The sequence below is a fragment of the Schistocerca americana genome, chromosome 4, assembly GCF_021461395.2.
Source record: "Schistocerca americana isolate TAMUIC-IGC-003095 chromosome 4, iqSchAmer2.1, whole genome shotgun sequence".
Taxonomy (NCBI): Eukaryota; Metazoa; Arthropoda; class Insecta; order Orthoptera; family Acrididae; genus Schistocerca; species Schistocerca americana.
In genome coordinates this window covers 188,085,324-188,102,098 of record NC_060122.1, presented here as the reverse complement: position 1 = coordinate 188,102,098, position 16,775 = coordinate 188,085,324, and the positions used below count along the sequence as shown (strand labels likewise).

Sequence of the window (16,775 nt, the reverse complement as noted above, 5' to 3'; positions counted from 1 at the left end):
TGTAAATCAGTTTTAATAAACAATGGAAACCATACAATACATCAGATCACATGCATGTAACAATACAAACCAGGAATACGCACGGAATGTATCAAATCACCCTCATGACTAGTACACCAAAATAATACTCTATAAAACACTTGCTCTTTCGGAATAATGAAATTTACCAAGGGGTCAGAATCAAACAAATAAACTCAGAGAGTGTTAATATAATACAGAACATAAAATTCCAGTATCTCGCCACACGCAACAACAGAACACAAAGCCACTCAACCGCGGATCTTGTTCCAGAATCTAATCACAACATGGACCCTAATAGGGCTGACACCTTAAGAAAACAGCAGACAGAGAATGCAAAGAGACAGACAGATCACACAAAGGTACGTCCCGTAGCAAGGACACAAGGAATGACAATACCGGGCCTGACAGTATCCTAATCATCTTTCACCAATTTGAACCTTGGCTTACTTATGGCCGCAACGGCCAGTTCACCGGCCGAAGACTGATGTTCATCCCCCAAGTCGCTGCCGCCGCTCTGTCCGGCGCTTGCCACAGTCGCCTTCAACGTCGCGCTTCTCGCGACGGTTGCTGCTCAGCATTACACTTACGAACTTCGAGAAATTTTCAGTAGTGACTACTGAACTTAGACAGATTTTCATATGATTAGATTACATTAGATTAGATTAGTTTTTCGTTCCATAGATACGTTCTGAGGAGATCCTCGTGGATGTGGAACACGTCAATTTTTTAAAGCTGAAATAACAATACTACTAGTATAAGTATATACAATACATCATTTGTTTCCGATCAATGGAGTAGAAGCATTTTGCCTCTAGTAAGTCAATCAGGCTCCTTTTCAACTGATCTTTATTCGTAACTAAATTTTTTATGTTTGCTTGCAAATTATTGAATTTGAATGTTCCTGAGTAGTGGACCCTTTTTGAACCAAAGTAAGTGCACTTAAGTCCTTTTGCAGATAATTTTTGTTCCTGGTATTGTATGTATGAACTGAGCTGTTTGTTGGAAAAAGAGATACATTATTTAGGACAAATTTCGTGAAGGAGTAAATATACTGAGAGACAGTAGTTAGTATTTCCTATTCTTTGAAGAGTTTTCTATAGGACGTCCGTGAATTTACTCCACAAATAATACGTATTACACGCTTTTGGACTCTGAAAACTTTTGTTTGACTTGAAGAGTTACTCCAAAATAGTATACCATATGAGATTGTGGAATGAAAGTAGGCAAAGAATGCAAGGTTTTTCATTTTTATGTCGCCTATTTCTGCTAAGATACGAATTGCAAATACAGTTTTGATATGGCGTTTCTGCAGTTCTGTGGTGTGCTCCTGCCAACTGAATTTATTATCAAGTAGTAATCCCAGGAATTCAAGACTGCCAACCTGTTCTATCTGGTGTTCTTCATACTTTATGCATATGCTGGCTGGAAACCTCTTACCGGTTCTGAATTGCATATTGTGGGTCTTTTCGAAGTTTAATGTCAGTGAATTGGCTTTAAACTATTTATTAATATCCATGAAAATATCGTTAGCAGATCTTCCTAGAACTACGCTCGACATACTATTTATTGCAATACTTGTGTCATCTGCAAACAAAACGAACTCTGCTCCTGGCAGTGTAACTGGTAAGAGATCATTAATGTACACAAGAAAAATCAAGGCCCCTAAGATGGATCCTTGTGGGACACCACATGTAATTTCTTCCCATTTTGATGATGACTGATGACTTAATTCACTAGTCCCTTGCACTGACACCCTTTGTTTCCTGTTAGCGAGGTACGACTGGAACCGTCCGTTTATTACAGGTTTTATGATATGATTTTGTTCCTTTGATTTGTCTATTAAAATGTTATCAATGGCTGTCCTTGAAGATTTAGAGATCCTAGTTGGAAAGATTACAGTGTGAGTTAGATTGAAAGACAACATTACTAACTGCAGTAAATGTTTACTGGAAGACTGCGTTAGAAAATCTGTATTAAAGTCACCAGCAATCAAAATGTCTTTGTTTCTTCCTGTTAAATAACGCAAAAGAACTTCTATATGATTTATTAATATATTATAATCTCCTGTAGGTGCTCGGTAAATAGTTACTATTATATAGGATCTGTTATGGAACTGTACTCCCGTAGCACATGCTTCTAGATGCTGCTCTAAACAGAATTTATTAATGTCAATGTTCTTGAATTTATGGCAGTTTTTAATAAATGTGGCAACTCCTCCTCCATCCATATCTACTTTGCAGAAGTAGGAAGCTAGCTTAAATCCTGAAATGTCTAACATATCTATACCAGTGGTCACTTGATATGCAGAGAGGCAGATTATGTCAATTTCGTTACGTGAATTCATTTCATCAATACAAATGAGTAGTTCATCAACTTTATTTCTGAGTCCCGGAATGTTCTGGTGTAATAAGGGTATCGCGATCTGGATGCGGATTAGCTCATATTCAAGGCAGGGGATATTATAAACCAGGGTAGCGGCTTTCCCCGTTTTTTCTTTTTTATTCGAGTGTTGTCTAATAGTAACTAACAGATATATGGGTGTGTATGAGTGTGATGCCAACTTTTGTTTACAGTTGCCGGGTGAAGCGGAGGAGGTGCGGAGACTGCGGCAGGTGCATGACCACGTGTGTGACGTGGCCAAGCTCATAGACGACGGGTACGGCCTCTCGATGCTCAGCTGCCTCGCCACGCACTTCATCAACTGTATAATCTCTCTCAACCTTTGTCTCTCCATCAAGCTACAGTACCAGGTGAGATAGCATCAGAGAAACAGTGGAGTCACGTGGTACCCCATGGCCAGTCTTTATTTAATGTAGTGAGAGTGATATTATCACTCTGTCATTCATATCTTAAAGGGGGAGGGGGGGGCGGTGGCAAAGGCTGGTATGGTCTCATGGACTCAGAGTCCTGCCGCAGGCATCAGAATATTAAAATATTGAGAAATGTCTATGAGATAGCTTACACACTCTGCAGTTAATCCAGACGATATGAAAATAAGTCCTATTCCCAAGCCTGAGCATGGATTTCTGGACATTTTTCTTTGATAATCAGCTGAGTGCCGCAAGTGGAAATCACCTCCCAAACACACAATCTATGTCTCTCTCCACCACAATTCCTACAATTTGTATTTTTAGCCCAAATGAGTTACATTCTGCAACGAGCTATGATCTACAACGGCCCACTCACTTCTCATGAGTAGGTAATGAATTAACAAAAAGCGGCAGGTACCACTCTCACGTCCGAGAAGGTAAAAGCGGTGTGCTCTTCGAATTATAGCCAATGGGAGGGTGTTAAAGGCGATTCCCTAGCGCCCTAAAAGTGGAACTTGCCGGCTATGGGATGAAATCCTGACAGAAAATCATTGAGGCCAGGTACTCTAGATGGGAAAGACGCACCACCTGAAACCTTTATCAAAAGATTGGTGCACCCTTTTATCAGGCAGAAACTTAAAATATTCACAGAAATATTCGAACGCCCACCAGTATCACAAACAAAAATGTAAACGTTTCTAAATCTGATGTTCATGCTAATTATCGGAGCAGATAAGCGATTAAATTCCATGCCTTCTAGATAGATTTCTCTGTTATTTCCAATAGGGAAACGTCGTCGTAAGCAAAAGAACAGTATGGTGTAATCCTACGACGTTCAACAGGGCAAATAAAGTAATGACTATTTATGTCTTACAATTTCGTTCATCTACCAGAGATTGTTTGCAGACAACGCAGCTGAGACCAGGGAGACAACCTTATTACGATATTCAGCGCATTCGGAAGGACGACGGTTCAATCCCGCGTCCGGCCATCCTGATTTAGGTTTTCCGTGATTTCCCTAAAACGCACCAGGCAAATGCTGGGATGGTTCCTTTCAAAGGGCACGGCCGACTTCCTTCCCCGTCCTTCCCTAATCCAATGAGACCGATGACCTCGCTGTTTGGTCTCTTCCCCCTAAACAACCCAACCCAACGATATTCAGTGTTACTAGCAGACAGCCATCTCTATAGGTTGACCATCAACACAAACAAACGGAGTATACTGTTTCTAGATTGACTGATTACGTATTAGTCTAAATATCGGTGATCTCTGACTGGAATCTAACTGTCAAGTACTCAGAAGCAGTTCCAGAGAGCGAGTTAAGATGGAACTGCCACATAAATCTAGCAGTGCAGAATGTAGATTTTGGTCTTAGAGTCGTGTAACTTTCCCAAGAAGTGGGTTTTAAAGAAACATTGTTAGACAAGTTTTTTGGATTATCCAGTCAGCCATAAACGTTTACCACGATGGTAAAGGCGAAGGAGAACAGATGATTTTAAAAAAGTGTCACTGTTGATGAGGGGTGTTCTCATTAAGCACTTCATGGAAATTCACAAGAAAATCTTGCGAAGACTCCACGAGAAATGTACCAGGGGCAGTAGAGCCAGGGTGCCAAAAGTACGGAAACCTACGCTCCAGCAACATTCAGAATCTGTGTTGAGAAGCATATAGAGGATGTTAATCTTAACTAAAGACATAGAAATATCTCGAAAATTATACATTGGATCGAACAAAATTATAATTGATATTTGGTTGTCTCGGAGAGGGACATCCAACGATACCACAATCGAATCGCCACCCCACCCCATGCTTGGGTGGCGGGAGGCAACTTTGAAATCTTCAATGGTAACCCCTGAATTTTATTGCAGATTACGATTCTACGGCAAAATCACCATACATTTTGCCTGACGCATTTTCTTTGTGTCCCCACAGATGGCGCTGTAATTCGAGAATTAGAAATAGGTATACAGTCGTAATTTATGATATGCTACTCAGTGGTCCTTGAAAATCCAATGGCACGTGAGACACCACGTAAATGCTGCGAGTATAGGACATGCCCGTATTTCATAACCTCTACTTGGAAACCTCATTCGATACGTTGCACTTCTCCGATGTATGGTTCAGGGGAACGGTCTAAACGCCACTGTGGCCGTGTAGCTAACCAAGTTGTACAATAACAGGTAGTACACTGCGAACGGAGCTCACGTAATGTGCAGATGTAGAACCGATAGCAGATCTAAATATTGAAGTACTTGCTCAGTGTCTATGGTCTGCACAACTACCTATCATTTGTAGAACAGACGCGCAAGTGGACGATGAATGTTGCGTTGAAAGTAGAAAATACTGAAACGATCTAGATTTACAGAGAATCTAGAAGAAATACTGAGGCTACTGTTTGCTTGTATCCCATATATTTTCCAGAGGAAGGTCACTCTCGTTCGTTATTTTGCAGGTTTTTTAACGCCTTTATGTATGATGCCAGCGAACAGACCGGCAAAAGGAGACGGAACAAACGCGTTACACGAGAAGCTAATGAAAATACTGTACTAGCGGCAGTGCATCACAACCTAGGGATAAGCGCCCAGCAATTACACCGCGATTCCGGTATGTCCGTAGGTATTACTTTCAGAATACTGCATCGTCATAAGTATCATCTATATCACGTGTCACTACATCAAGAACTTCATGACGCCGATTTCCATGACAGTAGCATTTTATGAATGGGGACGTCAACAAATGCAAGCGACCCCCACGTTCTTTGCGGAGGTGCTATTTTCCCGGTGAGTCTTCATTCACAAACCTAGGTAAACCGGGATAAGATGCATTTCTGGGGTGTAGACGATCCCCACTGGTTACGCAAACTGCCCATCAACGTCCTTTTTCGATTAACGTGTGAGCTGGCGTCATGGGGAAGAAACTCACTGGCCCATATTTTATTGACGGCACGTTGAGTGGACGCAAATATCGAACGGTCTTGGAACAGGGACTACCGGTAAAACTGCAGTATGGTGCCCTGAACGTTCGACAACTTATGTGGTTTCAGCATGAAGACTACCCAGCAGTGCGCATTACGCAGTTGAAGCACGGGAAGCATTAGACCGTGTTTACACTGGTTTGTGGATTGGGAGAGGTGGCCCTATTATTGAGGCCTATAGGTCGCGGGACTTACTTCTGTGATAATGTGTACCAACAAGTGCCAACTGGCCGATAACAAATGGCCGACTGCACCAGAAACGACTGTGCTGACGTTCATGCACATTTGCGTCTGTCCTATGTGAGGTCAATTGAATAGCGGATTAGTATACAGGATGTTACAAAAAGGTACGGCCAAACTTTCAGCAAACATTCCTCACACACAAAGAAAGAAAATATGGTATGTGGACATGTGTCCGAAAACGCTTACTTTCCATGTTAGAGCTAATTTTATTACTTCCCTTCAAATAACATTAATCATGGAATGGAAACACACAACAACAGAACGTACCAGCGTGACTTCAAACACTTTGTTACAGGAAATGTTCAAAGCGTCCTCAGTTAGCGAGGATACATGCATCCACCCTCCGTCGCATGGAATCCCTGATGCGCTGATGCAGCGCTGGAGAATGGCGTATTGTATCACAGCCGTCCACAATACGAGCACGAAGGGTCTCTACATTTGGTACCGGGGCTACGTAGACAAAAGCTTTCAAATGCCCCCATAAATGAAAGTCAAGAGGGTTGAGGTCAGGTGAGCGTGGAGGCCATGGAATTGGTCTGCCTCTACCAATCCATCGGTCACCGAATCTGTTATTGCGAAGCGTACGAACATTTCGACTGAAATGTGCAGGAACTCCATCGTGCATGAACCACATGTTGTGTAGTACTTGTAAAGGCACATGTTCTAGCAGCACAGGTAGAGTATCCCGTATGAAATCATGGCGGTGAATCGAGGCAGTACAGTGCATACTGAGGAAACTAAAATGAGCTCTAACATGGAAATTAAGCATTTACGGACACTGTCCACATAACATCTTTTCTTTATTTGTGTGTGTGGAATGTTTCCTGAAATTTTGGCCGTACCTTTTTCTAACACCCTGTATGTATTGAATTCCGTGGTACTAGGTTTGCACACTTATTCTAATTGGAAAGGTAGAGTACCGTTCGGCTCGAGTCACAGCCAACGTTGGCGTGTTGAGTAGTACCCTGTTCGATACGTCTAAGGAATGCAACGTAGCCGGCCGTTGTGAACGAGTGGTTCTAGGCGCTTCGGCCCAGAACCGCGCTGCTGCTACGGTCACAGGTTCGAATCCTGCCTCGGGCTTGGATGTGTGTGATGTCCTAAGGTTAGTTAGGTTTACGTAGTTCTAAGTCCAGAGGACTGATGACCTCGTATGTTCAGTCCCATAGCGCTTAGAGCCATTTTAACCATTTTTTTAATGCAACGTTGTGAATGGCGTTTCCAATTAGAAGTTATGCAATACTGGCCTGTCCTAACCTCACAGCATGAAGGTTTAGTCCCACAAGCCATTGCATATTCAAAGGCATTGAGTAGCATGTCGAAAATTGCTACTGTGTACACATTTCTGGTCCTCCGATTACAGCGCCATCTGTGGCGAAACGACGAAAATGATTCCCCCAAAACGGATGTAGATTTTGTCGTAGAATCTTAACCGTCAACAAAAATCGTATGTTCTCTTTGAAGATTTCAAATTTCCCTCCCGGTAACTACGTACGGTGTGCGGTGGGTGGTCGAGTGCGGTATCATTCAATGTCGCCCTCCTAGACAAACAAATTGAAAACATAATATTTTTTGAACCGATGTACTATTTTCTATACATAATTGAGATTGTAGACTCTATTTTCCGTCTCAGTGGCTGTGTTAAGAAATCAATCACTTCATTTTATACTTAATCTGTAGAAAGTACACGTAATCAGCAGTTTATTAAAGATATTATGAATGCAATTTAACCTGTCACTACTATAGGTTTCCAAAACTAACCAGCGATGGAAATGATGCCGGATGTTACCGTTAAATCTCTAAGTGAGAGGGATGGTGTTGGCTGCCGTCTCCAGTTGTTTCAATGAAAGATTTAGTGCCATTTCAAGCTCCAAGTTAGCAGGGAAGAGTTTTTTCGAAATACTGAAAACCGGAATGTGTGAAGTGGTACAGATGAAGTTAAAAAATATCCACGAGTATCTTACTACGTGACAGTGTTACACTGTTAAAAAATTTATGCTGTAATTTAAGAAACTTCTCTTGGGGCACACAGATGTTTCTAGGAAAACAGCCCTTAATACACTCCTGGAAATTGAAATAAGAACACCGTGAATTCATTGTCCCAGGAAGGGGAAACTTTATTGACACATTCCTGGGGTCAGATACATCACATGATCACACTGACAGAACCACAGGCACATAGACACAGGCAACAGAGCATGCACAATGTCGGCACTTGTACAGCGTATATCCACCTTTCGCAGCAATGCAGGCTGCTATTCTCCCATGGAGACGATCGTAGAGATGCTGGATGTAGTCCTGTGGAACGGCTTGCCATGCCATTTCCACCTGGCGCCTCAGTTGGACCAGCGTTCGTGCTGGACGTGCAGACCGCGTGAGACGACGCTTCATCCAGTCCCAAACATGCTCAATGGGGGACAGATCCGGAGATCTTGCTGGCCAGGGTAGTTGACTTACACCTTCTAGAGCACGTTGGGTGGCACGGGATACATGCGGACGTGCATTGTCCTGTTGGAACAGCAAGTTCCCTTGCCGGTCTAGGAATGGTAGAACGATGGGTTCGATGACGGTTTGGATGTACCGTGCACTATTCAGTGTCCCCTCGACGATCACCAGTGGTGTACGGCCAGTGTAGGAGATCGCTCCCCACACCATGATGCCGGGTGTTGGCCCTGTGTGCCTCGGTCGTACGCAGTCCTGATTGTGGCGCTCACCTGCACGGCGCCAAACACGCATACGACCATCATTGGCACCAAGGCAGAAGCGAATCTCATCGTTGAAGACGACACGTCTCCATTCGTCCCTCCATTCACGCCTGTCGCGACACCACTGGAGGCGGGCTGCACGATGTTGGGGCGTGAGCGGAAGACGGCCTAACGGTGTGCGGGACCGTAGCCCAGCTTCATGGAGACGGTTGCGAATGGTCCTCGCCGATACCCCAGGAGCAACAGTGTCCCTAATTTGCTGGGAAGTGGCGGTGCGGTCCCCTACGGCACTGCGTAGGATCCTACGGTCTTGGCGTGTATCCGTGCGTCGCTGCGGTCCGGTCCCCGGTCGACGGGCACGTGCACCTTCCGCCGACCACTGGCGACAACATCGATGTACTGTGGAGACCTCACGCCCCACGTGTTGAGCAATTCGGCGGTACGTCCACCCGGCCTCCCGCATGCCCACTATACGCCCTCGCTCAAAGTCCGTCAACTGCACATACGGTTCACGTCCACGTTGTCGCGGCATGCTACCAGTGTTAAAGACTGCGATGGAGCTTCGTATGCCACGGCAAACTGGCTGACACTGACGGCGGCGGTGCACAAATGCTGCGCAGCTAGCGCCATTCGACGGCCAACACCGCGGTTCCTGGTGTGTCCGCTGTGCCGTGCGTGTGATCATTGTTTGTACAGCCCTCTCGCAGTGTCCGGAGCAAGTATGGTGGGTCTGACACACCGGTGTCAATGTGTTCTTTTTTCCATTTCCAGGAGTGTATATGAGTTTTGATTTCGAGTAGAAAATCCTCAGTACTCATTTTCAATGTCGCATCTATGTGCTGCACTGAAAGATGTGTGTTAGACTCTTCCTTTGGGGCTAAATGACAAGCATGGTGCAATGTGGAAGTAACATCAGAGCAGTGTTACATAGTGAAATAGTGTGCCTCTCAACCTGACGACAGTATGTTATGCATTAGAATTATTATTAGGTTTTATATTCGTTTAAGGAAGACGTTATCAGATTTTGCCTAAATTCAGATCCAGAATCACGTGTGACAGATGTAGGTAATCATAATGAACCCTGTACAATAATAAGAGGACACCCAACCCCTCTGTGAAAAAGTAATCAGTTCCCAAATCATCATGCTGTTTTGCTGACTTATTTACTATCAAAAAGGAAACAATGGTCTCTGTAAATTTTTACAATAGATGAGTCAATTGCTCGAAAACTGAAATTCAGTACATCTGATTAGATAGACTAATTAACAAAATGTCGTTACTAAACCTATATTCAATATCTTTCAGACAGTGACTTGCTGCTTTTTATGTTAAATTTTAATATCGATCCGCATACAAAAGTAGCTACATCAGTATACAAGAGGGTAGTCTAAAAACCAAAATATTTATTATTTCAGGAAATGAACTTCTGGTTTCATGAACGGGAAATAAAACACTTTATTGATGATATTGCCACAGAATCTAAACTCGTTTACTACCAGACGTAACTCAGATTATACCAGAGTCTATAAATAACAAACACATTGCTCTAGGAATAAAGACATGTAGTACGACCAAACCCAGACTGTATTTAGCAGTGAGAAACCATTTTGACGCTATTTACGTAACCTACGCGAGTGATACAGACATAGAAACGACATACAACGAGGAAAACGATAATAAAGTAAGGCAAAACAAAAAGTGTAGTATGGGTTACGATGACGGTTGAAGCTTATAGAACCAGGGATGAAGCAGTACAGATAGTTTTATGTGTAAAAGATAAGTTGGCAATAGACATGGTCAGGGTTACAAAACTTTTCTAGTATGTCAGAAAAATATGGCTGCGTAAATAACTTTACCCTTTTAAATAAATCACAATAACGCTGGAACTTCGGCAAAACAGTTCACATCATGTACAGGATACACAACAGCAAGAGAATCTTAAACTAAACTATACATAATCATCAAGCAGGTAACTTCTTACTTGTGAAGTTCCGTAAGTTTTCTAATTGAGGTTTTTATTTAGTTTTTACATATTAATGAGCTTTGTTCTTTAAAATAGCAAATAAACATTTTTTTAGTTTGCAAATGATACAAACACTGCATTAATAACAAGTCAAACCAACTGCTCTGTTTATGAACTCAGTATCAGAAAGAAGCAAAATCTACATAAACATTTAATATGGTTCCCCTCCGTTTTCAGTTAGCAGCTAGCTGCCATAAGAATATTATTGGCTGTGTCTTTAGTAGAGGCTGTTGACGGATACAGGGTGAACATTAAGGATACCGACAAACTGCAGGCACCGATTCCTGACTCAAAATGGAGAAAAACCGGTCCTATGACCTTGTGTCTAATAATCCGTCATTCCCACGAAGGATGGCGCTGATGAATTTAAGTTACTTTGACCACGTGCCGTGTCTATAGCCCACGGATGACGATTACACAGATTGATGATGCCAGTTCTGATAAAAGGTTGCTTCATGGGTAAAGACAGCTGATGACGAAAGTCCCAGAATTTTGATGGTCTGGTGTAAAAATGTTCGAGAAAATCTCTCCCGTAAAGGGAAATACGCTGGTGATAATCCTTTCAGTCGTTTCAGGTGACAGCATAAGTAGCGGTGGTCATGCAGAATACACATGATCGAACTTTAGCTTACACCATGTTGCTGGGCCAATTGCATGGAATTTGTGTACTAGAATTCATTTCAGTATCCTGCAGAAGATGGTCCTCCAAATATTGTACACGCACAGTTTTCCGCCTCCCTGTACGTTCGTCTGTCTGAAAAAAATGGTTCGAATGGCTCTGAGCACTATGGGACTTAAACTGCTGAGGTCATCAGTCCCCTAGAACTTAGAACTACTTAAACCCAACTAACCTAAGGACATCACACACATCAATACCCGAGGCAGGTTTCGAACCTGCGACCGTAGCGGTCGCGCGGTTCCAGACTGTAGCGCCTAGAACCGCTCGGCCATCCCTGCCGACATCTGCCTGAAAAGACCCATTCGCACAAACGCCCTAGAATGGCTTGAAATGTTGTGGGACGTTGTTGGTACCTGTAAGGGTACTTGGTTTGGTACAGCCATGCCACTTGTCGACCATTTCCATCTGCTTGACCGTACACAGAAACAGTCTCGGCTTGTCTCCGACATGAATATCAAACCACTCTGCTGCTTACAGCACATTACGTCATTCACACACCCAGCAATATACAAGGAACACACAGCACGTGGTCAGAGGAACTTTTATTCGTCAGTCCCATCTACAGTGGCAATGATGCGTTTGCGGACACGTGGTCATAGAATCTTTCATCTTCCTTCACCAGTCAGCAATCCGTCCTTACAGTTTCTCGGCGTTATTAATTTTCACGCGGTATATTTTTAATATTGCATAAAAGTCGAGTTTTGCACGTCTTGAATCGAGTAATTTCATCTATATAACTATAATTTTCTAATTTTGTATTTTACGCCACAATATATACACTTACGCGTTTACGACAATTCTGATATTAGCTATAGCTATTAAACCAAAATATATTTAAAATCTTTTATTAGTTCTGCTTCTTAGAGGATGATTCCTCTTAGAATTTTCTGAATAATATGAGCATTTTTGTCGTTGTAAATATCTATTTAGTATTCTGGTTTCATTCTAATATGTTATACATGCTTGACGATCGGCACTCAAAGGGTCTACGGAACAAGAAGTACGTATTATCAGTCTTCAGATAGTTTCTCTCTGATATCAACATATACCACGCTAATCTAACCAAAGAAATAAGGAAAAGCCAGTGCGGAACACCGTGCTTAGTTACCGATTTGCAAACATAAGATTGTATTTTTTTTTTTAATTTTCTTGCGTTTTCTACAACCTTGAGGACCTCTGGAGTATAGGTCTAAGGAACAAAGAGATTATCGTTACATCCATCTATGTACCTACCTATCAATCTGCCTGTCTACCAACAAAAAAATCATTTAAACGTTCTCTAAGTTTTAGTACTTACATCTGATAACTGAACATCTTACTCCTGTTGAAAAACTTGACATAATGAATACAATCATTCATAAAAGCACTGTATTCAGAAAATACAGCAGTGTATCGAGGAAATAATCTCTTCGGAAACATCCTTATATCTACATTAACTAATTGTAATTAGTGATAAATGGATTTGAGCGTTTTCTATTTTAAGTCGAGTCCCGTATAGAAGAGATTCTTATGCCTCATTAAATAGTGCCTACCAGACCAATGAAATAGTACACTACTTCCTTAATACATGATAAGAATGGCTGCATGAAATTACTAATAATGTACTTCAGTTTTACCTATTCCGCAGAGACGTAAGAGTGTTTATAGCTTTTATATGATCTAAATTCAAGTAAACCTTGAGGCAAAATTTGTGTCTATAAGACTCATTGGGGTGCTGAATCGAGTTCTTGTCATTCAACTTACGGTATTAATGCTCTCATTGATCATTTTATTTTGAACAAATCACGTGATTTGGAGCTCAACTGCACAGCCCATGCCAGTGTGGCACCCACCTTTGTGCAACAAACAAAAACCTCATGAAAATATGATATTTAAGAAGAAAACAAGAAATAACAAAGTTTACCTTCATTGAGCCTGGTGAAGCTGCCTACAGATAAGAGCATTAAATAGCGCAGAATGTTCACTGAAAGCCTCGTTGTATAGCACAGTGACTGTCGTTATACATTTAAACTTAGAATTGACCATGTATGCAAGTTGTGACATTGACTTGTGTTGTTTTTGAAGTGCTGCCTTTGGAATGTTAATGAAAATTATGCACTCATACCCGTGTCATAACTAAAATAGATGCAATTAATTTGTTGTCGAACTCACATACTGGCTTTACATTTTTCATGAACATTTCGTCAACCAGGGAAGCATATTAAAGGGGGTTTCGTAGTCGATCTCAAAAGAATGTATAGCCTTGATATCAACAGCTATTAAATAAAAATTCTAATCAGTTTATGTAACTGCAGGTTTCGGCAGAAGGAAGCGCTAACGTTTAATTTAATAAGTATTAGACCCTTCACATTATCGATTGCGAAGGTCGGAAGGATTTGCCAGAACAAGCGGCACTTATTCCACAAGCGGAGAATAGCCGAACGCCGGTTTGTTAAGACCAAGCGGTGTTGTCGCTACGGTGATACTGGAGACCTGGTGAATCGGTGATACGCGCCGCGCAATGCAAAAAAATGTCTCTGAGCACTATAGGACTTATCATCTGAGGTCATCAGTCCCTTAGAACATAGAACTACTTAAACGTAACTAACCTAAGGACATCACACACATCCATGCCCAAGGCAGTATTCATACCTGCAACCGTAGTGGTTGCGCGGCTCCAAACTGAAGTGCCAAGAACCGCTCGGTCACACGGGCCGGCACTTGAACGACACATGGCACAGATTATTTAAGGTTAATCGCTGCCCTTTCAATGTCCGTAATAATATGTCTCGTAATGAAGACGATCCACTGCTGCATCGAAAATCTACACCGTAACACAATACTTCGCATTTCTTTAAAAAAAAAAGTAATGATTGTGCGGCACTGTTGCCCGGGAGCAAGTTCGGCCGTCGGGTTGTAAATCTTATTTCACGTGACGCCACACTGGGCGACTTGCGTGTCGGTGATGATGATGATGAAAAGATGAGGACAACACAAATCCACGATTGGAGAAAATCTCCAACCCGGCCGGAAATCCAACCCGGGCCCGTTGCATCGTAGACAAACACATAACCATCCAGCTAAACAGCTCGACTACATTTCTTAAGAAACACAGAAACTGACGACTGACGTTTATAACATAAATTTTAGAAAAGTAAAAGTACAGAAGCCTTCAAATTTTCTCAATAGCCATATGGTTATAATATGCCATTAGTTTACAATTATTCTAATTCATATTAGGGTCTCTCTGGACATTTTACTTGTTATTGTTTTGTCCTCTTCAATCTGAAGACTGGTTTGATGCAGGTCTCCGCTAGACCCTGTAGAAGCCTTTTCATCTCCGAAAAAGTACTGCAACCCAAATTCAGGTGAAGCTAATTGTTGTACTCGTCCATTGCTTTCCCTGTGCGTTATGTGTCCATCAACCCATTCCCTCCAATATTAAATGACGGTTCTTTGATGTTTCTTAATGTGTCCTATGAATAGAACCCTTGACCTAGTCACGTTATACCCCAAATCTCCTTTCTTCCCAGTTCCACTCGTAATTACTTATCACTCACAATACTAAACTGGTCGAAATGAAAGTCTCGTTACAGCTGTCTTTCGATAAACTGTCTTTGGATAAAACTTCTCTAACTATACGAAGTATTGGGATTAGCAGAAGTACCTAATAACAACGTATTTATCGGCCAATCTGAGGTATAAATAATTTCATCCCATAACAGCAAGCCAAGTGAGGCAATCGCAGTCGTATGGTCGATTTAGACGCGTCCGCGTGCACACATTATTAAACAAAAATTGTAAATGACCTGTACAGAAACCATCGAAGGCGTTAAAAACAGAGGTGAAAAACTGTATAGCACAACTATGTACTTTATCACAAAGACTGTATCATTTGGTGCCATGCTATTTATTTTCCTAAAGCTACCTCCATAACTACCTTTATACCTCTCAGATGGTCAGACTTATGCTGTTATATGCATTAGAATTCGTGCTGCTGTTGACGTCACAGATGTTTAGGATTATGATCACACTGTTGAAATTGATTTTGAAATATTAAACTTACGATCATTAATATGATCGTGAAATTTTATATAATTAGCATCACAATTTTCTGTTATCATTTTTAATTTGTAACATGGTGTTAAATAATATCGCATGCAAGAAGATACAAGAAACACTGCAATCAACTGCAACCAATAACTGACGTCGAATTCAAAGTTCGTAACTAACTCATTTTCTCTTTTCTGATCTTCCCTCATGGTAAGGTGGATTTAACAATACACTTGATGATAAGAACACTGACGGCGAATAACTAAACATAGAAATGTTCTCTTTGCAGGTGTTTACCCGAGATAAAATGGACTCCATGGTATACGTTTCAGTAATGTGGGTTGTTGTCCACGTTGGCGGCATTCTGGCAATCACGTGGTCCTGCAGCAAAGCCAGCAGTGAAATCCGCCGCACTGCGGACCTGGTGAACAAGGTTCTGCTGTCGCCAATGGACTACGGAACCACTGGCGCCAGCGTACGTCGACAGCTGAAGCTCTTCTCACTGCAGCTGCTGCACCGCCGCCTGCGTTTCACAGCGAGTGGCTTGTTCACCATAGATCTTTCCAACCTGTCGTCCATGGCGACTGGTGTGGTCACCTACCTCGTCATATTCGTACAGTTCAATGACACAGAGAAGTCTGCCCAAGCTTGCAACTCCAATTAACCTCTTACCTTAGAAATTCCTTACTGACTTCAATCGTGCAAACATGCGCAAAGTTGCGCTTTTGCATATTTAGTAACCTTCATAGTATGAAATTTAGTTACAAGTGCAGCATCATTTTTTAGCAAAAACTGAGCATCATCGTTCCGCTGCTGACCACTTTATTCATGGCCGTGCGGTTAAAGGCGCTGCAGTCTGGAACCGCAAGACCGCTACGGTCGCAGGTTCGAATCCTGCCTCGGGCATGGATGTTCGTGATGTCCTTAGGTTAGTTAGGTTTAACTAGTTCTAAGTTCTAGGGGACTAATGACCTCAGCAGTTGAGTCCCATAGTGCTCAGAGCCATTTGAACCACTTTATTCATGGGAGATGTGATAGGCGTTGCTTTCGCCAATCCGTAACAACCCTTCGTGTCACAGGGGGGAACAGATATTCTGGTATCTGTGGATTCCGGTCATAAGATGTACATATTTCGGAGGAAGCACAGAGACCTAGGTAGCATCACACACAAGTTCTAGGAAAATCAGATGATAGGCCGAAATTTGTCGCAAAATATGTAAGGAATGAAGTGGCAGTCGACTCACTTGTTCTATCAAGTATTCGGTTTTGTTGATCACGCAGCTTTGTC

The 16,775-nt window shown here is 42.2% G+C and overlaps 1 protein-coding gene across 1 annotated transcript; it reads left to right on the top strand.

The window, feature by feature from the left end:
- The first annotated feature begins 305 nt into the window (after positions 1 to 305).
- On the top strand, positions 306 to 16,151 carry LOC124613336 (putative gustatory receptor 2a). Its single transcript, XM_047142032.1, has 3 exons — positions 306 to 380; positions 2,595 to 2,771; positions 15,777 to 16,151. The coding sequence occupies exons 1-3, from the start codon at positions 306 to 308 to the stop codon at positions 16,149 to 16,151; spliced, it is 627 nt and encodes a 208-aa protein (XP_046997988.1).
- Positions 16,152 to 16,775: the final 624 nt, after the last annotated feature.